The sequence below is a fragment of the Physella acuta genome, unplaced genomic scaffold, assembly GCF_028476545.2.
Source record: "Physella acuta isolate Inbredline_101_S28 unplaced genomic scaffold, ASM2847654v3 ptg000746l, whole genome shotgun sequence".
Taxonomy (NCBI): domain Eukaryota; kingdom Metazoa; phylum Mollusca; class Gastropoda; family Physidae; genus Physella; species Physella acuta.
The window spans coordinates 429142-454354 of NW_026732264.1; the positions used below are offsets into that span (position 1 = coordinate 429142).

General features: G+C 38.0%; 3 protein-coding genes across 3 annotated transcripts; all 3 read left to right on the forward strand.

Annotated features, from left to right (window-relative positions):
• The first annotated feature begins 1513 nt into the window (after window positions 1-1513).
• On the forward strand, window positions 1514-9482 carry LOC131950236 (pancreatic triacylglycerol lipase-like). Its single transcript, XM_059312306.1, has 9 exons — window positions 1514-1594; window positions 2393-2495; window positions 2931-3099; window positions 3753-3899; window positions 4508-4616; window positions 5376-5492; window positions 6054-6170; window positions 8200-8315; window positions 9298-9482. Exons 1-9 carry the CDS (start codon window positions 1528-1530, stop codon window positions 9418-9420), a joined length of 1068 nt encoding a protein of 355 aa, XP_059168289.1. The 5' UTR covers window positions 1514-1527; the 3' UTR covers window positions 9421-9482.
• A 4329-nt stretch (window positions 9483-13811) lies between these two features.
• Window positions 13812-14822, forward strand: LOC131950237 (growth hormone secretagogue receptor type 1-like). Its single transcript, XM_059312307.1, has one exon. It carries the CDS (start codon window positions 13812-13814, stop codon window positions 14820-14822), a length of 1011 nt encoding a protein of 336 aa, XP_059168290.1.
• Window positions 14823-14897: 75 nt separating this feature from the next.
• LOC131950238 (pancreatic triacylglycerol lipase-like) lies at window positions 14898-23272 on the forward strand. The gene is made up of 9 exons (XM_059312308.1): window positions 14898-14904; window positions 17468-17570; window positions 18241-18409; window positions 18979-19125; window positions 20364-20472; window positions 21541-21657; window positions 22175-22291; window positions 22827-22942; window positions 23150-23272. Exons 1-9 carry the CDS (start codon window positions 14898-14900, stop codon window positions 23270-23272), a joined length of 1008 nt encoding a protein of 335 aa, XP_059168291.1.
• Window positions 23273-25213: the final 1941 nt, after the last annotated feature.

Genomic DNA, 25213 nt, shown 5'->3' on the forward strand with positions numbered 1-25213 from the left:
ATTTTTTATAATATTTTTGTGTACAATTCAAAATATTGACCTTACATAATCTACCACACGAGCATAACTCTCACTTCAAAAACCAGCCATTATCTCCCCCAAAATCTACGTAGTTATTCAGACGACAGGATCAAATGAAAGCATGTTCCGCTATGTTGCTGCTACTTATTTCTTCCTCTGATCTTGTGGAGTGTTTGAGTTAGTGCACCGTGGCCAACAGATGTCGACTCTACAGAGTTCAAGAGAAAAACCAAAGGCCATTCAAGTGAGAAATACAAAATCAGGGGCAGAGCTAGACACAAACCCCCCAATACACCGACAAGAAATTATGGACCGCCAATTTTACTTTAAACATTATATAAAAATAAAATTATAAATATATATATATATATATATATATATATATATATATATATATATATATATATATATATATATATATATATATATATATATTTAGTTACACACGTAGTTCTTTTTGTTACACATATATATCAAGTGGTAAGTAAAATCTCATTTAGAAGTTACATTTTTATGGGTCATATTGTCGGGAGCCTATATGTTGGTCTCAAGGGCGGAGAAAAGCGATTTTAGTGCCACACATTATCAAATTCGTTTTTTTAAAGACACACAAATCTATATGCAACGTCCATTATATTTAAATGGACAGTCTTCAGCCAACGCCCAGTACAGCTTGTTCGACTTAAAAGGGCCCACCATTTCGTATCTAGGCCCAACGAAAAGATGACCTATCCTCTCTAATCAAGGCTTATTAGAAGTAGAGGACCACGGATTCAAACCTAAGCCAATCAGGACCATTAACGGGAACCTATCATCTTGAGCATGGACACAAGAACCCACCATATTTATCTAAACACGCCTAGCAGTTAAGGGAGAAAGGGAGACCAACCGTCTAAAACAACGTCCCATGAAAGGGCATACCGTCTCTTATAATCGTAGACTAAAAATAAAAAAGCCACTGCTATAACTATAATGTATTTTTACACACACGAACATTCAAATATTCAGAATGATTAAATTTTGAAATGAAAATGTTGACTATTTACGGTTGGGTTATGGGACCACTAGAATTCTCGACTATGTCGCCATTTGAATCTACCCCCCTCCCCAATCCGTTCGAGGTGCGTGGTTCTGCGGTATCGTAGTTCCACCCCTGTGGCAAAGAGAATTTCTTTTTAACAACTACAAAGGGCAACTTAAAGTGATTTCGTATAAATGTTATATAAAGGAAAAAAAAAGCATTTTACGCCAGAGAGATTTTTTGTTATTTGATGGTAGTTGTACGTATACGTACTTGTTTCTCTAAATATCTAAATACATATACATAATTATAATTATATACATATATATATAGGCCTATATATATATATATATATATATATATATATATATATATATATATATATATATATATATATATATATATATATATATATAGGCTATATAATGCTATAAAATGAGATTTGTACTGTTTAATACTCTAGGAGAGAGAGCAAGATTTAAAAAATGCAGTCGAGTTTGTTTTGTGTACTTCTAAACATCTTAGTGATTACAGCCCAGAATAGTTTGTTCAGTAAGTTTTAAAAGTTTGATTTTTTTTGTTGCATACATTTGTTCAGTAAGTTTTAAACGTTTGATTTATTTATTACATACATTTGTTCGGTAAGTTTTAAAAGTTTGATTTTATTGTTACATATATTTGTTCAGTAAGTTTTGAAATTTTTATTTTTTTGTTACATTTGTTCAGTAAGTTGTCTAAGTTTGATTTTATTGTTTCTAACATTTGTTCATTAAGTTTTGAAATTTTGGTTTTATTGTTACATATATTTGTTAAGTAAGTTTTAAAAGTTTGGTGTTTGATTTTTTGTTAGCAGATACGTTTGCAATAATTATTTTTACACTATCGCCTGAAAATAAAAACAGCAAAAAAATTGATTTTAGATCAAGTTCATAAAACAATGTCTGGAAATTTTTTTTGCTCTGTGTAAAGATCGCTTTCAACGGTTTGAATTGTATTAGCACATGGTCACCACTATATACTGAAAGTTATTACAACAAAAAATATTTTAAAATTATGGAAGCTTTGGACCAGGTTTCTATTTTTGACGTTTGAAAATTGTATTAAATTGTTCTGTGTTTTACATTTAAAAAAAAATCATCTAGTCCTACGCCTATCTGACTCCAATAATAGCAGCAAAAACTATAGTTAGACTGCGCTAATCCATTGCTTCCTCTCTAGGTTATTCACATGTATTGCTTAGTTATGCGAGCAAGCATAAATCGTGCACCGGAATTATCTTCACGTCAAACCAAACAGTAGCTGTTTCTGTCCTGACCAGATTATACCCTAAATAAAATATGTAATCCTCAGACGTTTGCCATGGTGACCTGGGATGCTTCTCTATTCTCGCACCTTTTGGCTTCACCCTAGAGAGACCCCTGGCTCTCCTGCCACAGTCACCTGATACGATCAAGTAAGATAGTATTTTTTTCCTTGTCCCTTACATATTCCCACATTCAAGCTATTTAATAATTCAATTTCATCCTATAACTTTTTGCGTATAATAATTTTGACATGTATTTAAACCAGGGTTATATTAATGCTATAAGTACACCTTTTGATGCATTAATATATGGATACGCCTGCTAGCTATTGCTTGAATGTGTTGATTTCTGCTTAAAAATAAACTCCGACAGAACTATTTTAAAACTTTTTACAGTATTCTGTAATATTTATCTCGATTTCAATATTTGATAGATTTACGATGTATGCATTCTTTGAATTACAATTACATATCTAAACCGTTTTTTTTTAACGAATTTGTACTTTGCTACACCCTTAATTCTTCACCGCACCCAATATTTCCCCAGCACCCTAACATATTGACCCCCCCCTAACATTTCCCCAGCACCCTGTTCAAGCTGTACACCCGAGCCCAACCGGCAACTCCACTAGACCTGCCAGCCACACAAGTCAAGACAAGCCTCACCACCATCTGGCCAGGTTTTGTCTCACGACCGACCAAAATTATTGTACACGGATTTTTGGACTCAGTCGACCTAACAAGCTGGGGAAAGGTTATTTGAAAATACGGTTAAAATTTGAATGTAAAAATTGGAAATATTCATTTAATACGCATTAAAATGTAATGTTTTTCGAATTAAATGTTTCCAAACTCAATGAAGTTCAAATTATCTGGTAAGTGGGTTTTAGAAGATATTTTCGTATACGGGTAAATTAAATAAGGCGGAAGTCACTCGCGGACAGTTGTCACTCCCTTGTTAAAGAGGGTGGAGCTACTACTAATGTCTCTGAAGCCTCTCTCATTTCTTTTCAATTTTTTTTTTTTTTTTTAATTTGCAATTAAAACAAGTACATCAACATAAAAAATTTTAACATATTGTTTACCGGTGCATCAAACCAGAACTCGAACAAAATGTTATATTCTTGAATGTCATTGATGAACATGTTTTTTTTCCTTAATATATGTCTGCATCGTTATATTCTGAAGGATACTGCAAATTTTAATAAGATAACTTTTTATTTCCAATAATTGTAACTATGTATCCACTGTGTCATTTCAGTTTTGATTAATATGTCTTATATTTTTAAATAACTTTTTATCCATTTATCTCTCAAGTTGTTTCAATTATCTCCCCTATTGTTTTTTAATCTCCCCTGTTTCAGTTATCTCCTCTGTTGTTTGAATGATCTCCCTCTGTTGTTTCAGCAAATGAAGGACGAGCTGTTGAAACAGGGAGACTACAACGTCATCCTTGTGGACTGGTCAGGCGGCAACAAGCTGCCCTACACCCAGGCCACAGCCAATACAAGAGTCGTAGGGGCTCAGATAGCTCAACTCATCAACCAGATTATTGTAAGTTTAAAGTTTCCCTTTCAAACCTGACGGTCTATGGGGCAAGTAAAGTAGAGTTCACTTGTTTCTGTGACCTCGGCATATGAAGAGATAGTGTGGTCAGCAATATTCCCAGCCGCTGTAAGTTTAAACTGATTGTTAATTCCTTTGTTCGAACCGAGATCAACAGCCGGGATAGGCCATGCAAGTTTTCAGCTGAGGCCTATAATGTAGTTAATTACCTGCAAAAGTGAGAAACTTGCAATGTGTTAGGGTATAAACCTCGTGATTTTAAGAGAAAAATCTGAATCTCTTGAGCAAACTAGAGTTAGGTAATCTATATTACTAATTCGGTTATTTAATTAAGACTCTCAGTATCTGTATGTTTAAAAAATATGGATTCCGGCCACAATTTAAATTTCAGGCCATTAAATCTGTTGCACTTTTTGCAAATAAAAGGCTACAAATTATGCAAACATCAAAATGAAATGCTTCATAAAATATGAAACACGATTAATTCTGTTGTGCGACTATGTTACTTGTAGGTTCAGTAAAATTGAAGCTACTACTTTTCGTACATTTGAAACTTACGTTGTTGGTTTTTATCAATTGTGTTTATCACGTGACAGGCTACTGTCAATACACCAGCCAAAGACTTCCACGTCATCGGTCATAGTCTGGGTTCTCACATCTCTGGGTACGCTGGGGAGAGGGTGCCAGGCTTGGGGAGGATTACAGGTAGGTTGGTGGGTGGGGAGGTTTACAAGTAGGTTGTGGGGAGGGTCACAGGTAGGTTGTGGGTGGGGAGGTTTACAGGTAGGTTGGTGAGTGGGGAGGTTTACAGGTAAGGTGGTAGGTGGGGAGGTTTACATGTTGGTTGGTGAGTGGGGAGGTTTATAAGTAGGTTGGTGAGTGGGGAGGTTTACAGGTAGGTTGGTGAGTGGTTTACAGGTAGGTTGGTGAGTGGGGAGGATTACAGGTAGGTTGGTGAGTAGGGAGGATTACAGGTAGGTTGGTGAGTGGAGAGGTTTACAGGTAGGTTGGTGAGTGGATTACAGGTAGGTTGTTGAGTGGGGAGAGTTACAGGTAGGTTGGTGAGTGGGGAGGTTTACAGGCAGGTTGGTGAGTGGGGAGAGTTACAGGTAGGTTGGTGAGAATGGTGTATATAAACCTGTTTTAACCCTTCTTACTTGTTGTTTTAGTTTGTTGATAGAAAAACGTGCATGAACATTTGTTTGATGTTTTATGATGATTACAAATTCCTAGAATGTGAATGATGTTATTTATTATACATTCCCATCGTCATATAGGCCAATATCAAAATGTGTATGTAACTAACACATTTATAGATTCTTTGCTGTTTGTTTTTTTGTGTTTAGGTAAAATGCACTGTCAAAGATATTAAAATTGTATTAGAGACTGTAGAAGTTGGGTCATAAATACCCTGAATTAGCTACCACTCACACCACATGAGAACCACTGTTCTCCATTCCATAGGTCTGGACCCCGCCGGCCCATTTTTTGAGAACACCCCAATTAGCGTTAGACTCGACCCCACTGACGCCTTGTTTGTTGACGCCATCCACACTGACGCGGGGACTCTTCTCACAGCTAGTAGGTGAATTGGTTCAAAATAAGTCGTTACTTTAAAAAGATAGTTCATCATTTCTAAATACAATAATACGTCAATTGCATATGATATAAACTTTCTTCAGCTTACAAGGATAAATTTACTATACAAGATACGTAGGCTACCTGAAATATGAAGACTGAAATATGAAAGCAAATATTTTTCAAAGTAAATTGTACTAAATATTTGATCTATAAGAAAAAACGATAACAGTAAAATAGAAGTTTAAGCAAATGAATGTATAAACAGTACTACTTAGCGCCATGCCTCAACCCTCAACACATTCTATTCATATATCTTATCAAACCATTTCAAACCTGTACCCTAGTTACAGTATAGCACACCAATATTAATACTAACTGTATATCTTTCAAGAAGACTTACCACATTACAAAATCACAAGTATAAGTTTGTAATCTATTTAATTTTACGTATCCTAAAAACAGAATTATTGTACAATTACAATTTATTTATGTACTATGTAAAATCACGAAACATGGGTTTTTTTGAAAAATCATTTACTAATGACGACCTTTCTTGTACAGATCTGGGCATCATACAGGCTGTAGGTCACGTTGACTTTTACCCTAACGCTGGACATAAACAGCCTGGGTGTATCAAGTCTCCTATTACATCCATTGAGCAGTGGGGGCTTATTGATGGTAGGTGTTGTGGTAGTGGGGGCTTATTGATGGTAGGTGTTGTGGTAGTGGGGGCTTATTGATGGTAGGTGTTGTAGTAGGGGGGGGGGGGCTTATTGATGGTAGGTGTTGTGGTATTGAGGGCTTATTGATGGTAGATATTGTGTAGGCTTGTTGATGGTAGATATTGTGGAGGCTTATTGATGGTAGGTGTTGTGGTATTGGGGGCTTATTGATGGTAGGTGTTGTGTAGGCTTATTGATGGTTTGTGATGTGGTATTGGGGGCTTATTGTTGGTAGGTGTTGTGGGGTCTTATTGATGGTAGGTGTTGTGGGGTCTTATTGATGGTAGGTGTTGTGGGGTCTTATTGATGGTAGGTGTTGTGGGGCTTATTGATGGTAGGTGTTGCGGGGGCTTATTGATGGTAGGTGTTGTGGGGTCTTATTGATGGTAGGTGTTGTGGGGTCTTATTGATGGTAGGTGTTGTGGGGTCTTATTGATGGTAGGTGTTGTGGGGCTTATTGATGGTAGGTGTTGCGGGGGCTTATTGATGGTAGGTGTTGTGGGGTCTTATTGATGGTAGGTGTTGTGGGGTCTTATTGATGGTAGGTATTGTGGGGGCTTATTGATAATAGGTGTTGGGATAGTGGGGGCTTATTGATGGTAGGTGTTGAAGGGGCTTATTGATGGTAGGTGTTGTGGGGGCTTATTGATGGTAGGTGTTGTGGGGGCTTATTGATGGTAGGTGTTGTGGAGGCTTATTTATGGTAGGTGATGTGGGGTCTAATTGATGGTAGGTGTTGTGGGGGCTTATTGATGGTAGGTGTTGTGGGGCTTATTGATGATAGGTGTTGTGGTAATGTCATGTCATGTTTGCCTGTCGTCCCTACTGGGACATAGGCCGCTGACAAGAGCTTTCCAGGCGTCTCTGTCCAGGGCTAGTCTCTCCGACTGTCCCCAGGTGTATCCAATCTTCTTGGTGTCTTCTTCCAGGTCACGTCTCCAGGTCTTTCTTGGTCTGCCTCTCTTCCTCCTGCCTTGTGGATTCCAGGTGAGGGCCTGTCTTGTTATGCTGGATACAGGCTTCCTGAGTGTGTGGCCAATCCATTTCCATTTTCTCTGGAGGATCTCTACTTCAACTGGCAGTTGATTTGTCCGTTGCCATAGAACATCATTTCTGATGGTTTTAGGCCAGCGAATTCGCAGGATCTTTCTGAGGCATGCGTTTATAAATGATTGTATTTTCTTCTTATTTATAGCAGTTATTCTCCACGTCTCGGCTCCATAGAGTAAAACAGGTTTTACTAGTGTGTTGAAGATCCTGATTTTTATTCCAAGGGTTAAATCTCCCGAACCCCAAACATTTTTTAGTTGGTTGAAGACTGCTCTTGCCTTACCCGTCCTTATTTTTATGTCTGCTTCTGTCCCACCCTGCTTATCAACAATACTTCCAAGATAGGTGAATCTATCCACTTCTTCTAGGGCTTCTTCTGCCAGTGTTATAGGGTTGTTGTTTGATGGTAGGTGTTGTAGGGGCTTATTGATGGTAGGTGTTGTGGGGGCTTATTGATGGTAGGTGTTGTAGGGGCTTATTGATGGTAGGTGTTGTAGGGGCTTATTGATGGTAGGTGTTGTGGGGGCTTATTGATGGTAGGTGTTGTGGGGGCTTATTGATGGTAGGTGTTGTGGGGGCTTATTGATGGTAGGTGTTGTAGGGGCTTATTGATGGTAGGTGTTGTGGGGGCTTATTGATGGTAGGTGTTGTGGGGGCTTATTGATGGTAGGTGTTGTGGGGGCTTATTGATGGTAGGTGTTGTGGGGTCTTATTGATGGTAGGTGTTGTGGGGGCTTATTGATGGTAGGTGTTGTGATAGTGGAGGCTTATTTATCGTAGGTGTTGTGGGTTTTTTTTTATGGTAGTTGTTGTGGGAACTTAATATGGTAGGTGTTGTGGGGGCTTTTTGATGGGCTTTTTGGTGGTAGGTGTTGTGTTATTGGGGGTTTATCGGTGGTAAGTGATGTGACGTTCCTGTCTTATTTACATTTTAGGTGCAGTTGATTTAGTCATCTGTAACCACATGCGGGCCATCAGGCTGTTTACAGAGAGCATCAACTCCGTCTGTAGCTTCAAGAGTTATCCCTGTGTTAGTGAGATCGCCTACTTGGTGAGTACTAGGATTATAGTGCTGGGTTTTGTTATGTTGGATAGAATTTACTTCTTTATAAACTAAAATAAATCGCATATTATATGTTAATATTAATATATGTATATATGTATATGTATATGTATATATATATATGTATATATATATATATATATATATATATATATATATATATATATATATATATATATATATGTGTGTATTTATAGACACACATACATGGCCAAATAAAATGTCGTGACACCCGTGTGTGAAACGGTGTGGTTGGGAAGTAGAGTATACGATAACAAAACAATCAGCCTCGAGTTCGATTATGGTTTTCGAGTCCTTAAAATATACCTGAACCCCCTTGACTAGTGCTCAAACAAAGGCTACTGCGCATGTGTACGGTTAAGCTGTGGCATTACAGATTACAGCCAGTGAAACAGATGAACCTGTGCTTCATCTGCCTATTGACCTTTGACCATTTTACTTTACTTATACTTATATAGTTAAGCACTGTGTTTTTCTCGTGGTATGATTTGTTAATTGTGTGTTGTTATTTGTAAGAATGAAGATATGTGTGATTAGGTTAAATTTACAATGCAATAAAGAAGTTCTATACTTCAAATATTTAAAAGATTGCTGTAACCAATTAACTTTACTCCCTAAAGTCGTGGCACAAATGTGGACAGGTTGTGTTAAATTTACCATTAAATAATTAACTGTATAGTAAAAATTGATAAAATCAACCTCTCTCCCTAGTTAGGATTTTGTTACAAATGTGGTCTTGTTATGCTAAAATGTACTCTTAAATAATTAAACTGTCATTAAATTAAATAATTAATCTCTATAGTTAAAATGTTTACAGCGATACATCAACTTTCCCTCCCTAGTTCGGCTTTTGCTACAAGTGTGGAACGGTTGTGTTAAAATTTACCATTAAATAATTAATCTCTATAGTTAAAATGTTTACAACGATACATCAACTTTCCCTCCTTAGTTTGGCTTTTGTTACAAGTGTGGAACGGTTGGTTGCGCCTACGAAGGTTTCTGGGCTACTCCAAAACCTTCTGGAACATTTTACATGAAGACTGCTGGAACTCCGCCATTTTGTTTGGTTTAGTAGCCGTCAGGTTACGATTGTTTAGATAAATGTAACATCACTTGTTATGTTTTGTGTGTAAAATATTGTGTCATTAGATTTTATATTTAGAAACATTTGGTTGAAAACCCCCAATAAGTCAATAAACCTTAATATACATATAATATAAAAATAAAAACAACAATTACATCCCTTGCACAAAGGATCGAGCAAACAAAAATAATATTGGCCGGGTTCTAATAGGAAATTCACAAAGTTAGTTTAAACTGATAGACTGGCCAGATTTTTCAACATGTAACAAGTCAAATCATTGGGACGTCAAATGTAAATTACAACAAGAACGCATATCAACAGAATAAACTCTATAATAGTCAGTGATTCTTTCAGACTTTTTTCTCCGAGTGAGTTGGGGGGGGGGGGGGCTCTTGATAGTATTGTTTGGGGGGGGGGGCGGACTCTGGTAAAAGTATTTATTTTCTATATAAATTCTATTTTGTTCGGGTAGGGCGGTAGACTTTCTTCCGGGGTGGGGGGTGAGAATAATTGTTTCCATCATGAGAAGTGGGGATTGGTTAACAAATTGCATAAGTGAAACCTCAAAAGTTATCTCAAAGATGAAGTAAGAGAATCACATATTTCACTTCTTGGAATCTCATTTTCGCTACTCTAAATCAAATGCAAAACAATAAATTTGTATTCTGAATTGATGTGTTTATTTGTACAGTTAGCAATAAACAATTTCTTTCTAAATGTGAAAGCTGTGTTTATCTTTGTTGATTTTTTAAAATACACTTTCTAATCGGGCAAATTTAATTATTAGTGCAGTTTTAACGAACAGGTTACTCAAATCTCTTAAAGAAATTACTTTTAAAATGATGTTTTCTTTTGTTGTTTTTTTACATTCTCTCGACCATACAGAGACAGTAAATTTGTTTATAAAAACTGTAGTAATATTATTAATCATCACTCACCCTATAGAAGTAAATGCATTAAATGAATGTATAAGCCATTGATCACAAACAACCTCATGTTTCATCACACTGAGCAGCTGTTACAAACAATGCATGATGACCTGTAAAAGTTCTACAATTTAGAACTTGGTACATGAAACCTGAACTATCGAAAACAAAAACAAATGAACTTTACCATATTCGCATATCTTTGACGATATTAAGATTTTCACCAATACCTATCTCTGTTCACATACGTATTTATTCTACCGGTGTGGGTCTTTGTGGTGTCGTCTAGTGGTGTGGGTCTACGCAGTGTTTCTTCCAGACTTTTTTTCTCCGGGAGGGGGGGGGGGGGAGGCACTTGATATTTTCAGAGGGGAGGGGGGCGGACAACATTTTCCGGGGGGCGGACACTGTAAAAGTATGTTTTCTATATAAATTCCATTCCGTTCTGGGGGAGGGGGGGAGGACGGTAGATTTTCTTCGGGAGGGGGGGGGGGGGGCTCTGCCCTCCCCGAAGAGATGCCTGGAAGAAACTCTGGGTCTACGTGCTGTTGTCCAGTGGTGTGTGACTTTGTGGTGTCGTGTAGTGGCGTGTGTCTGTGTGGTGTCGTGTAGTGGTGTGTATCTTTGTGGTGTCGTGTAGTGGTGTGTATCTTTGTGGTGTCGAGTAGTGGTGTGTATCTTTGTGGTGTCGTGTAGTGGTGTGTATCTTTGTGGTGTCGTGTAGTGGTGTGTATCTTTGTGGTGTCGTGTAGTGGTGTGTATCTTTGTGGTGTCGTGTAGTGGTGTGTACCTTTGTGGTGTCGTGTAGTGGTGTGTATCTTTGTGGTGTCGTGTAGTTGGAAATTTTAATCTCGTGGGTTTTTTTTTTGTCTTATCCAGAGAGTGTTTAGAAATTTATGTCAGAAGAGGCATCAACAAGACAGAGGTGTAGCGACCCTTCCCGGCACCCGGGGACAAACTTTATATTTAGCGCCCCTTTCGAGATTAATCTTTCAATTTAATTTTCTATTTGCAACCCCCCCCCCCCGAACTTTCGATTTGCACCCCACCCCCCTCGAACTTTCGATTTGGACCCCCCCTCATATATTTTTTTATATTTATAAAGCAAAATTGCAGCTAAAATGAGATTTTAATTTGTTAATGTACCCCCTGCCCCCCTCCCCCCTCGCTACGCCTCTGCAACAAGATGGAGAAGAAGTGAAGGTAAAAGTGTTAGCAAGAGTCAATTACGTATTTAAAGCATTGCTCAAAAGAAACCAGGAAAGTAGTCAAGCAACTTTCAAATCTCTCATCTGGGGCGTCCTGTGTGTTGCTACAAGCTAGAAGTATCACAAGTCAAAGATTGTATCCTTGAGTAAAGATCATATCTTTGAGTAGCTGTGACCTATTGACGCCGAGCTTACATAGTTGGCTGCACTTAAACCAACCAAAACCCTATCCCGTTTTACTATCGCTATGGTAGACTGCGCACCAGAGTGTAAACTAATACACCTTAAAATCTACCGTCTTTTTTACACTCAGGTCACTGGTCAGCATAAAAACTACGTTTTTTGACGTTATAACTGACTGTTTAAAACGGTCATTTATTGTCCCCACTATTGAGACACATACAACAATACCTGCGAACAACGGATATTCCATGTTAGTGGTAATACCGGGAAATGTGTTAGTCCTAGTATTAGGTCAGATCGTCCTGTTAAGTGTAGCTCAGTGTCCGACCAGTTGTTATGATGTAACTTCAGTAATGTTTCTATAACTTGCGTACTTGATCTGATGTTAAACTACAGTAATGTTTCTATAACTTACGTACTTGATCTGATGTTAAACTACAGTAATGTTTCTATAACTTACGTACTTGATCTGATGTTAAACTACAGTAATGTTTCTATAACTTACGTACTTGATCTGATGTTAAATTCTAAAAACTTCTATAACTTGCCCACTTCAACTAATGTTAAACTACAGTAATGCTTCTATAACTTGCTTACTTGATCTGATGTTATGTATGTTCCCTACCTGTCCCAGAGCGTTCTCCATCCGTTCAAGCATTATGTCATTATTACTTAACTCTAGTACACGTTCAGGTCAATGGTTCTATTCTTGGCGTAAGATCAGACAAATTTGCTATTTATTAATTAAAATAGGTCAAGCTTTTGATGTTAGTATTTGACCTCGCTAAACAGACCATGTGGTGTAAAGTGACTGGCGTTTTTAGAATTTCGATCACATTCTTCATTAACAAAAACGTACTTTAACATTAAGTTATGTCAATCACGCAACCTTTTTTGATCTAACGGATGCTTTGAATACTCGAGTGCTTCATCTGATTTCACAAAGATTTCACTGAGGTTTCCTTACCTTAAAACCTGGCTTTTTAATCTAATCCTTTTTACTTTCTCACGTTTTGTGAAGTATTGTAAGCTTGTGACAAATTCAAAGTATTTGAGAACTGTTTCATTTATATGGGCGAAATTCCAGTTTTGAATATGTAATATTTACGTTGGTTCTTTCAACTTTGAAGCGAGTTCCGGTACCGAGAATTTATACTCAAATTCATACAAACACGCACTCATACTCACACTCATACACAGTCATTCTCATACTCATACACACACACTCACACACTCTGATCACACCTACACCCACACACACACTCGATACACACACATTTTCACATACACACACACACACTCAAACACACTCTCACACAAAGAGAGAAAGACACAACAACTCCGGTCAATGACATCATTTTGTACTGTAATATTTTTAATTCTACCATTTAAACCAATGGCATTGAAATTATATCTGTCTAAAACAAATTTTAAAATTACATATGAAATAAACCATCATTTATTTTTAAAGTGAACGCAAGTGTTAACAATTAAATTAACAAAACAACATTTTACTGAAGCTGGATAATTTTAAAATAACGATTAAAATCTTCTATAATTTCCATTAATTTTAGTTGTATTAAAATATTGACAAAAGTATAAGGTTTAGAATCCAGACACAGATAATAATCAGGTACACTCTGGCAGTTTCACGATAGTGTATCATTAGCATCAATTAAATATCTCAAGCCTTTGTTGTCGCTGTCGACTGTGTTATCGATGTCGCTTTGTTAACACTGCAATTTGTTGTGACTACTGTGTAGTCAAAGTCCAATAAGTTATTTACTGATTGTAAGACAAACGTAAACCTAGACATACAAAGGTTTATTAAGTTGTATTCACTTTATAGACTTGAATACAGTTAAAAGCAGTAGAACCAGTTAACTAAAAAGTTTAGATTTAAATTAGATTCGGTGTAAATATTTATTAATGTGAATAAGTCTTTCAATAATTGTTTATCCTGGGTAGTATTTTAATATAACTGTTAACATTAACGTTAACAGATGTTAACGTGCTGGATGTTTTAATGAAAGTTAAGACAGCACCCAACACCATCTCAGCAATGAATGATACAAACTACGTCAAGATCGTGTCGCCTCTTTTCCCCACTAAAGCTCTAGAAGCCTTCATGCTCTTCAACTTATTTTGTATAGAGATCACAGCCATCCTTGGCATTATAGGAAACGGCGTCAGTATTGTGGTGTTTGCCAGGCAGGGGTTTAAGGACAGCATCAACGTCACGTTGGCTGTACTGGCTGCCAGCGACATAGGGGCGCTGGTCACCAACCAGATGTTCGGGTTGCTGAACAACCCGTGGTTCCAGAAGTCCAACCTGCCCATCGACTACAGCGGCGTGGCCACCATGTTGGTGTACATCCCACACAACTACTTCTCCAGAGTGTGCGGGTTCGTCACCGCCTTCGCCTCGTTTGAACGCTGCCTGTGTGTGTTAGCGCCGCTTCAGGTCAAGCAGATTATCACAAGAAACGTCGCTATCGTCGTTAACGTTACTATCTGTGTACTGATGCTGCTAGACTTTGTACCCTCCTACTATATCTATTACCTAGACTGGGTTTTCATACCGGCAACCAACCAAACAAAGCTTCTCAAATTGTCACGCGTGGACCCTATCAACGTCTTCAGCAAATCTCTATACGTCACAGAATTCACTCTACCTTATCTGACCTTCTTCTTCATTATCATCACCACCGTCGTCATAGGTATACAGCTCAAGGGAAGGCTACTCTGGAGAAAAACTGTAACTTTAATAAACAAAGACGCGGGGTTTAAAAGTTTGAATAAAGAAATGCATGCAGTTCAGATGTTGGCGGTGGTGTCTGTGGTGTTCGTGGTGTGTCTGACACCCCAAACGTTGGTCATCACCATCGCCGCCTTGTTCCCTGAGGTCAGCCACTCAGAGATCTACTACAACATCTTTCTCTTCTGCTACAGCCTGTCGTACCTGCTGGAGACGGTCAGCTCTAGTGTCAACCCGTTGGTGTACTACAATATGAGTGGCCGGTATAGGAAGACTTTCTTTGTGGTGCTGGATGTGTTCTTTCATCTGCCTTAGTGCCCGTGGGAGGAGGGGTTGGGGGTGGGGTTGGAGGGGGTCAGTTCTAGCGTCAACCCGTTGGTGTACTATAATATGAGTGGTAGGTATATAGGTATAGGAAGACTTTGCGGTGCTGGGCGTTTTCTTACATTTGCAGTAGTGCCCATGGTTGGGGGGGGGGAGATCAATTGGGCGTGTTTTATGGCTAAAGTATAGTTGTAGATGCCTGCGTCACCCACTAGTTCATAGTGATCACTATCCCACACTGACAGACTCTACTACTTCAGTGACTTATTTGCGTTACGCTCTTCAACTCAGACTAACGTGCATACAAGTTTTTCTGCTCGGTGTTTTGTGTGTTTCGTCTATCGTGTGAAGTAATACGTATGAAATGATCCCTAGAGATCATATTTAGTTGATCCCTATAAGAGCTGGCATAAACATATGTTTGACACTTCTTAACATTCAATGTTAAAAGTGGCGTGGTGTGTACATGCGTGTGTGTTCCTTATAAATGTCTCTTACACGTGATGTAAAAAAATCTCTTAAATGTTTAGATACATGAAACATTATTTCACTTTTAGTTATTTTTATTAGAAGTTCATCGCATCAAAAATCCTTGGCGCCACATACACCTTACATCCTTACATATGTAGGTGTTTTAAATCACGTGATATAAGTGTAATACTTTAGCCCAAACTTACCTTAAGACACAAAATTCCAGTATAACAAAATCAATCCCATTACCGCTGTCTTTATCCCCAGTACGGGGTAGGGAAATGTTTGTCTAAAGAACATTCTGTTGAAGAAGTAAATAAAATTGTTTACATGTAACCTAAAAGATAATCTAAAACAGAAAACATTTGAAAGAAAACATCAGGATTTCATGTTAATTATCGCTGGATGAAATGCTTTCTACACCAGATACCATTTAATTTAACAAAGGAATAAACAATTTCTGTAAACATGGCTGATGAGTTTGTATTTTTGTTTAGTCTTTTAAACTACATTTACTATTTAGGCTAATTTGCTTTTAATTACAGTTTTAACTAACAGTTGTTTAATTCTATCAGCGTGTATTAAAGCTGTTACTGATGAGGGCCATTGGTCGAAACACTGTTGTTTTTGTTTCACAAAGCCTCAACCTTGTAGAGATAGTATATTTGTTTTTAAAAACAATGGTAAAAGCCTAGGTCCTCCCTCACCTTATATAGGTCAAATGTTATCGGGCTATAACATTTCCGAAGGTCTGTGATAACAAATAGCCTCGGGTCCATCCCTCGGCTTATATGGTCGTTATACGACTATAACATTTTAAAAGGTCAGCGATCACAAATAACCGCATGATTCATCAGCTAGGTGCAAGGTTTCTTTCACATACTTTCTTCCTGCAAAATTAATGAAGCGGAATTAAAACTTGCAGTACGCATTTAAAATTTCGGGGGGTGGGGGGGGGGGGTGTTGCTGGTTTAAGTATATTTTCTATAAAAAATAATTTTCACTCCGCTCGGGGGTGTGGGTAGATGCAGTGTTACCTCTCCCAACCCCCCCCCCCCTTCCCCTCCCAAATCCCCTACGATATGTCTGGAAGAAATTCTGCTTTGACCACTCGATAAAACACCTTTTGACTTGGATCCCCCCAGTAAAAACGACTGCACCGTTCTTGTTCCACAATTCCAAGCAACTTTGGCTAAACCTGGTCTATCGAAAACAAAATTGAAAAAAAAACACTCGCCAAAGCTATCACATTAGCATTACTTTGACTACATTATACTTTCACAGACCCCCCCCCCCCCCCCTTGTTTGTTCCTGTTGGCCTGAATCAGTAATTAATTATCATGAGTATTAGTGTCAGCGTTATAGTCAAACAATGAGGAAAAGGGGGGGGGGGGGGGGGGGAATTAACAATTCAAAACAGACACGAAGGACTAAAAACAACAATAACCAAAACAGACACGAAGGACTAAAAACAACAGTAATAAAAATAGAGAGATTAAATGGAATCAAGGAATACAACTTTAGAGCAAGAGAACGAATTTATTCTGCAACGTGCTATATAAAGGAGGAAACAATAATGTTAAAAGTCAACAGGAACATTTATTCAAGCATTTGCTGAAAATGATGTTGGTATTTCTTTGTTTACTTTTCAACTTCATCGTGACGTCAGCACAAAATAGTTGGTCCAGTAAGTTTTGAGTTTTTCGTTAATTTTGTGGTTCATTATTTTTTACAATTTGTTTTTAAATTTTATCGTTCATTATTTTTTTACTATTTGTGTTTAAATTTTATCGTTCATATTTTTGTACTATTGGTGTCTAAATTTGTGTTCTAAATTAAGAACAAATTCCTTTTCTCTTACATTCTATAATCACATCAAAAATATGTAAAATTGTATTGTGTAATTTTGTTAAATGCATGAACCAATTAGCAATTAAATAAAATCATCTATATCCCATAATTTACAATTTCTCATCTTGTTCTTAGTTGTAATACTAGAGTTCACTTTGACTACAATCTTCTTTTCTCTATAAATTTTCATCTATAACACGTATCAATCAGAAACGATCTTTACCACTTCCTTGCTTGAATAAACTATTTTAACCCTTAACTCACCATGAATGTTGTTTTAACGAACCCCCTTGTCAACCCCCTTTAACCCCCAGACGCCTGCTACAAAGACCTGGGATGTTTCTCTATTTTCGCACCATTTGGATTCACCCTACAGAGACCCCTGGCTCTCCTGCCACAGTCGCCTGATAGAATCAGGTACCAGAATATATGTCTTGTTGGATATCTATACCTACACTATAACTAATTGTCTTGTTATGTATCTATACCTAAACTAAAACTAAATATCTTGTTAGATATCTATCCCTACACTAAAACTAAATGTCTTGTTAGATATCTATCCCTACACTATAACTAAATGCCTTGCTAGATATCTATACCTACACTATAACTAAATGCCTTGTTAGATATCTATACCTACACTATAACTAAATGTCTTGTTAGATATCTATCCCTACACTATAACTAAATGCCTTGCTAGATATCTATACCTACATTAAAACTAAATGTCTTGTTAGATATCTATACCTACACTAAAACTAAATGTCTTGTTAGATATCTATACCTACACTAAAACTAAATGTCTTGTTAGATATCTATACCTACACTAAAACTAAATGTCTTGTTAGATATCTATACCTACACTATAACTAAATGCCTTGTTAGATATCTATACCTACACTAAAACTAAATAATTTGCTGGATATCTCTCTACCTACACTAAAACCCCACCCTGTCGCCTATCACCCTAACACTTATCCCCCCCCCAATCCCGTTTCTTAGTACCCTGACACTTAGACACCCCCCCCCCCCCACTCTGTCACCTAGCTCTTAACATATTGACCTCCCCCCCCCAACATTTCCCCAGCACCCTGTTCAAGCTGTACACCCGAGCCCAACCGGCAACTCCACTAGACCTGCCAGCCACACAAGTCAAGACAAGTCTCACCACCATCTGGCCAGGTTTTGTCTCACGACCGACCAAAATTATTGTACACGGATATCAAGACAATGTCGACGTAACTAACTGGGCAAAGGTCAGAGGTTAAGGTTAAAAATATATCATTAGATAATGAAAAATACGTCAACACAATTAAAATATCATCTACGATAACATCAAATGTGATTTCTATTGAAAATTTTCTTATCACGTACATCTAAATAACAAATCTACGCCTCTATGAGAATCTACAGCTCCACCAGGCACATGCAGTTCGACAACAATTTAATTATTGGTATGAACTGCGTTCTAAGGCAATATGTGCTCTATTTGGGCTGATTATCCCCCTTAGTTTTTTTTTCTATTATCTCCCCTGTTGCTTCACCTGGTGAAAGATGGCTGTTGCTCTAATTATCTCCCTAATTGTTTGAATAATCTCCCCAGTTGTTTCAATTGTAACACATATTGATTTCATTATCTGCCCTGTTTTCCAGCAGATGAAGGAGGATATTTTGCTCTAATTATCTACACTATTGTTTCATTTACCTCACCTGTTTCAGTTATATCTCCATGTTGTTTGAATGATCTCCCCTGTTGATACAATGATCTCCCTTATTGATTTAATAATCACCCCTGTTGTTTGAATGATCTCCCCTGTTGTTTCAGCAAATGAAGGACGAGCTATTGAAACAGGGAGACTACAACGTCATCCTTGTGGACTGGTCAGGGGGCAACAAACTGCCCTACACCCAGGCCACAGCCAATACAAGAGTCGTAGGGGCTCAGATATCTCAACTCATCAACCACATCAGTGTACGTACATTTTATTTTAACAGCTAATACAAGAGTCGTAGGTGCTCAGATAGCTCAGCTCATCAACCAAATCAGTGTACGTACATTTTATTTTAACAGCTAATACAAGAGTCGTAGGTGCTCAGATAGCTCAACTCATCAACCAAATCAGTGTACGTACATTTTATTTTAACAGCCAATACAAGAGTCGTAGGGGCTCAGATAGCTCAACTCATCAACCAGATCAGTGTACGTACATTTTATTTTAACAGCCAATACAAGAGTCGTAGGGGCTCAGATAGCTCAACTCATCAACCAAATCAGTGTACGTACATTTTATTTTAACAGCCAATACAAGAGTCGTAGGGGCTCAGATAGCTCAACTCATCAACCACATCAGTGTACGTACATTTTATTTTAACAGCCAATACAAGAGTCGTAGGGGTTCAGATAGCTCAACTCATCAACCAAATCAGTGTACGTACATTTTATTTCAACAGCCTATACAAGAGTCGTAGGGGCTCAGATAACTCATCAACCAAATCAGTGTACGTTGGTTGAACTGACTGTGATTAGAGCAATCACTGTTGTCAGACCTAAGATCTACATTGTTGAAGATGTCAAGCCTATATAGTTTTGGCTGTGGTAATAAAAATATAAAGACCTTTCAATGACAGAATTATATAAATCCTAACGTAGAACAAGTAAGAGGGGACAGTAAAAGACTTAAGAAGGAAGAAATCACGATATTTTCTGCATGGCCCGTGTTTGCTCGACGTGGTGAAAACAGTCTGGTCATGTCTAGTAAGAGAGTGGATATTTTAAAGATGTGTATCCCAGCCAGAGAGTGGATATTTTAAAGATGTGTATCCCAGCCACCCATGTAGGAAATAAAATGTATGCTACAAGCTGTACGTGCATTTTTTTAACAGTGGCCACCCTTCCCGAAAATTTTAGTCTGCGCCCCCCCCCCCCCCCCCCCCCAAATAAACATTAAGTACCACCCCCTGAGTAAAAATAATCTTGAAGAAACACTGTTGGACAAGTAATAATAGTAATTTTTAGTTTATATTTTGAAAATCAAAAAAACAATACACATGCAAAAATCAAAATGTTGTGTTATAGTTTATTACATTTGTGATTAGAATTCCTTTAGGTGAAAAAATACCAATGGATGGTTCCAGAAAAATGTGACGTTATTCCTTTCGTATCTTTAAAATTTGGATTCACATTTTATCAAAACATTTTTTACGTCACAGGCTAAATACGGTACACCAGCCAAAAGCTTCCACGTCATCGGTCATAGTCTGGGCTCTCACATCTCTGGTTACGCTGGGGAGAGGGTGCCAGGTTTGGGGAGGATTACAGGTAGGTTGGTAGGTGGGGAGTATTACAGGTAGGTTGGTGAGTGGGGAGGATTACAGGTAGGTTGGTGGGTGGAGAGGTTTACAGTTAGGTTGGTAGATGGGGAGGATTACAGGTAGGTTGGTGGGTGGAGAGGTTTACAGTTAGGTTGGTAGGTGGGGAGGATTACAGGTAGGTTGGTGGGTGGAGAGGTTTACAGTTAGGTTGGTAGGTGGGGAGGATTACAGGTAGGTTGGTGGGTGGAGAGGTTTACAGTTAGGTTGGTAGGTGGGGAGGATTTCAGGTAGGTTGGGGTGTGGATTACAGGTAGGTTGGTGAGTTGGGAGGTTTACAGGTAGGTTGGTGAGTTGGGAGGTTTACAGGTAGGTTGGTAGATGGGGAGGATTACAGGTAGGTTGGTGGGTGGAGAGGTTTACAGTTAGGTTGGTAGGTGGGGAGGATTACAGGTAGGTTGGTGGGTGGAGAGGTTTACAGTTAGGTTGGTAGGTGGGGAGGATTACAGGTAGGTTGGTGGGTGGAGAGGTTTACAGTTAGGTTGGTAGGTGGGGAGGATTTCAGGTAGGTTGGGGTGTGGATTACAGGTAGGTTGGTGAGTTGGGAGGTTTACAGGTAGGTTGGTGAGTTGGGAGGTTTACAGGTAGGTTGGTGGGTGGGGAGGTTTACAGGTAGGTTGGTGAGTGGGGAGTGTCACAGGTAGGTTGTTGAGAATGATGAATATAAACCTGTTTTAACCCTCCTTACTTTTTGTCTTAGTTTGTTGATAGAAAAAACGTGCATGAACATTTGTTTGATGTTTTATAATGATCACAAAATCCTAGAATGTGAACGATGTTTTTCATTATACATTTCCATCGTCATATAGGCATATCAAAATGTGTATGTAACTAACACATTTATAGATACTTTGCTGTTTTTTTGTTTGTTTTTTTTTTAGGTAAAATGCACTGTCAAAGATAAAATAGTTTATTAAATATATTAAAATTGTATTAGAGACTGTAAAAATGGGGTCATATATAACTTGAATTAGCTACTATTCACATCACTTAAGAACCACTGTTCTCTGTTCCACAGGTCTGGACCCCGCCGGCCCATATTTTGAGAACACTCCAGCCAGCATCAGACTTGACCCCACTGACGCGTTGTTTGTTGACGCCATCCACACTGACGCTGGGACTCTTCTCACAGCTAGTAGGTTAATCGTTTGCAAATGCGATAATAAAAAAGAAAAATATAAATAGTTTGTCCAGGATAGTTATTTATTTTCTAGCTGCTAAGCCTGATGAAAGACATGTAATAAATATTAATTTAAATTTTGTTAGATATTTAGTTATCTACGTCAGTTTTTAGGGATACAATGTTTTGAAACATGAGGCTTAAAAAAGAAAGACATACATAATTATGAAAAATTATTTATTACAAACTAATAATCAAACGAATTGTAATCGACTCGTTTAAAAATATTTAAAATCTCTCGAGTAACTTGAGTATGTGACAAATTAAATAAATCAATTATAATATAGGCATATAGGATATAATAAAATTATACAAAAATTATGATCATTAAAGTTACTCTTGAAAGGGATATCCATAATAATTATAAAAAGGTTATGCTGACTGGGTTTACTCATGAATATAACATACATATTTTTTTTAATGAGAAATGGTTTTAAATTGTTTAAAACGTTCATTCGCGAATACCACACAGACCTCGGCATCATGCAGGCTGTAGGTCACGTTGACTTTTATCCAAACGGTGGACACAATCAGCCTGGGTGTATCCAGTCTCCTATTACATCCATTGAGCAGTGGGGGCTTATTGATGGTAGGTGATGTGAAAGTGTGGGCTTATTGATGGTAGTGGTTGTGGGGGCTTATTGATGGTAGGTGATGTGGTAGTGGGGGGGGGGGGGGTATTAATGATATGTGTTGTGATAGTTGGGGCTTATTGATGGTATGTGTTGTGATATTAGGGGCTTATTGCTGGAAGGTGTTGTGGGAGTTTATTGATGGTAGGTGTAGTGGTTGTAGGTGTTGTGATAATGGGGGCTTAATGATGGTAGGTGTTGTAACACTTGGGACTTATTGATGGTAAGTGTTGTGGTATTGGGGGCTTGTTGATTGTAGGTGTTGTGATAGGGGAGGGGGCTTTTTAATGAAAGTCGACATAGTGGGAGCTAATTGATTTTAGGTGTTGTGACAAGGGCATAGACAGTAAAAAAAAACATATAATAGCATATCTCATATATATATATATATATATATATATATATATATATATATATATATATATATATATATATATATATATATATATATATATATTATATAACTGAATTGACTTTGTGTTACTATCCAAGGCGCTGTTGACTTTGTCATCTGTAACCACATGAGGTCCATCCACCTGTTCACAGAGAGCATCAACTCCAGCTGTCGCTTCAAGAGTTATCCTTGTGCTAGTGAACTCAACTTTGTGGTAAGTAGCTGAGTGTAATTGTACAACCACGATGAGTTAGAATGAACGATGACAAATGTAAAATGGTATTGAGTTCGTTATAATTTCCATTAACTCGAATCTTTTGAATGTGCCTAAGTCCGCCCTTCTTTGATTGAATCTGTCCACTCCTTATTCCTGTGTCTAACACAACTGCTATAATTAAAAACCTCCCCATCCCCTCCCCAGTTGGGTTGGTGTAACACATGTGGTGTGTCGGGCTGTGCCAACCTGGGATTCTGGGCCAAGCCAACGCCTGCTGGAAAATTTTTCTTGAAGACTGCTGGAAATCCGCCATTTTGTTTGGCTTAGTTGCAATCTGTTGACTCTTGTTAACGTAAAATAAACCAAAAAATTAATACTTGTTTTGTAGCTTGTTTTATGTTTAATTAGATTTATTTTAGCAATTTTCTGGAACCTCCTTACGATCGACTCGTGATTTCCTACTGCTACCATGGTATCCTCTTTACAGTAGGGCTGGTAAGTAGGTCATCAACCAGTTCTTCGGCTCAATAAAAACTGCATGAGCCATAGAACTGATTGGTGACCTACTTACCAGCCCTATACACCCCATCAAGCTGTAAGGCAATAGCTAGACTATATCTCAACTTGTTGACCTCTTCTCCGTGTTGTGTGTAGATTATAAACACCAAGTTTGTTTATGTATTCTTTAAATCAGGGGTCTCCAAACTAAGGCCCGCTGGCCGGATGCGGCCCGCGAGGTCCTTTCATCCGATCCGCGGAGATCTTTTTGTTCACGAAAAAAAGTTTGTTAGAAGTGGCTGAGGTACTTTGCTCAGAAAATTCAAAACAGTTTGAAAATCTACCTTTGGGTATAAATACCATTGCCCTCCGTGTTGCAAACATTGATGAAAACATTGTGACTCAAATAGAATCGCTGGACAGCTGTTCCATGTTTTTGGAGCAAGTACAGGGCAACAACTCGACGCACTTTCGCACTTTCAGCAGTGCAGAGTCTTCATGGCTGAAGCAATATCTGAGTTCCCCACATCATTTGCATGCAAGATCATCAAAGACCTCCAGCTGCAGTTTCAGTAACGGTTTTCTGACCAGGATTCAAAGGCAGAAGAAGTGAGACTGCTTCAAAACCCATTTGAAGCAAATGTAACCAGTTGCCCAGATGAACTGCAGATTGAGGTCATTGAATTGCAAGCAAATGACTTCCTTAGAGACAAGTTTAAAAAACGACGGGTGGGTTTTTGTGTTTGCCCAAGGAGAACAAACTTGGACCTGAAGTGTGTTGTCGGCCGGACAGTGTTTTTTTCAGACTTTTTCTCCTGGAAGGAGGGGGGGGGTTGCATTTAAAATGTGTTTATATTTCTATATAAATTCTATTTCTTTGGGGGGGGGGGGGCACGGTGAACACCGCCACCCCAAAGGATGCATGGAAGAAACTCTACTCTGGCCCGCAAACTGATATTTGATAGTTAATGCGGCCCTTGGGCTGAAAAGTTTGGAGACCCCTGCTTTAAATAGAAATCCGTCTCATTTTCTAACACTGAATCAGAGTCGTAGCGAGGAGGGGGGGGGCGGGAGGCGGACATATGTCCCCGGGCGCCGACCTTAAGGGGGGCGCTAAAATGGGTTGGAAAAACAAATTGAAAGTTTGAGAGGGGAGGGGGTGCAAATGAAAAGTTGGAGGGGGGTGGAAACCGAAAGTTTGTTCCAGGGCGCCGTGAAGGGTCGCTACGCCTCTGCACTGATTAGACTGAAACGATCGTTCTATTAGCCAGGTGACGGATGAGCTGATTTTAAGAATGTTTTTCTCGTGAGAGCCAACCACGGAGGTTAATAAGGGGCTGATCATTTTTTTTCTTAAAGGGGGCTTGTTTAGGATTGTATGCGAATATTCTAAGTCGTATGTGGTGACGATTTAAGACAAAAGAAATAATAAAAATAAAATACTCAATGTTTTAAGAACTTAAATATTGAATTTTTTTTTTAAATTTATAATTTTTAACAATTTATAATTTATATATTTATGAATTTATAAAATGTATAACTATAATTTATAAAACTAGAACATAAAACAAATATAAAGGTTTTTCAAAATAATACGCTGCACTAAAAATATAAACGAATAAAACAAACATGCTTTATTTATTAAAAGCATTATAACACCCAAAGCTTTTACTAAAGATATTAAATGTCTTATGTTGTAGTGCATTAAAGCTTTCTATATAATTTTTTATAATATTTTTGTGTACAATTCAAAATATTGACCTTACATAA

What these genes read in the sequence shown, in the direction of transcription:
- LOC131950236 (XM_059312306.1), top strand. Translation starts at nt 1,528, where the DNA reads ATGCAGTCGAGTTTGTTTTGTGTACTTCTAAACATCTTAGTGATTACA. An exon ending in AGCCCAGAATAGTTTGTTCA is followed by an intron (nt 1,595 to 2,392) that starts GTAAGTTTTAAA and finishes TGTAATCCTCAG; the next exon opens with ACGTTTGCCATGGTGACCTG. An exon ending in ACCTAACAAGCTGGGGAAAG is followed by an intron (nt 3,100 to 3,752) that starts GTTATTTGAAAA and finishes CTGTTGTTTCAG; the next exon opens with CAAATGAAGGACGAGCTGTT.
- LOC131950237 (XM_059312307.1), top strand. Translation starts at nt 13,812, where the DNA reads ATGAATGATACAAACTACGTCAAGATCGTGTCGCCTCTTTTCCCCACT.
- LOC131950238 (XM_059312308.1), top strand. An exon ending in AACTCATCAACCACATCAGT is followed by an intron (nt 19,126 to 20,363) that starts GTACGTACATTT and finishes TTTACGTCACAG; the next exon opens with GCTAAATACGGTACACCAGC. An exon ending in GCAGTGGGGGCTTATTGATG is followed by an intron (nt 22,292 to 22,826) that starts GTAGGTGATGTG and finishes TTACTATCCAAG; the next exon opens with GCGCTGTTGACTTTGTCATC.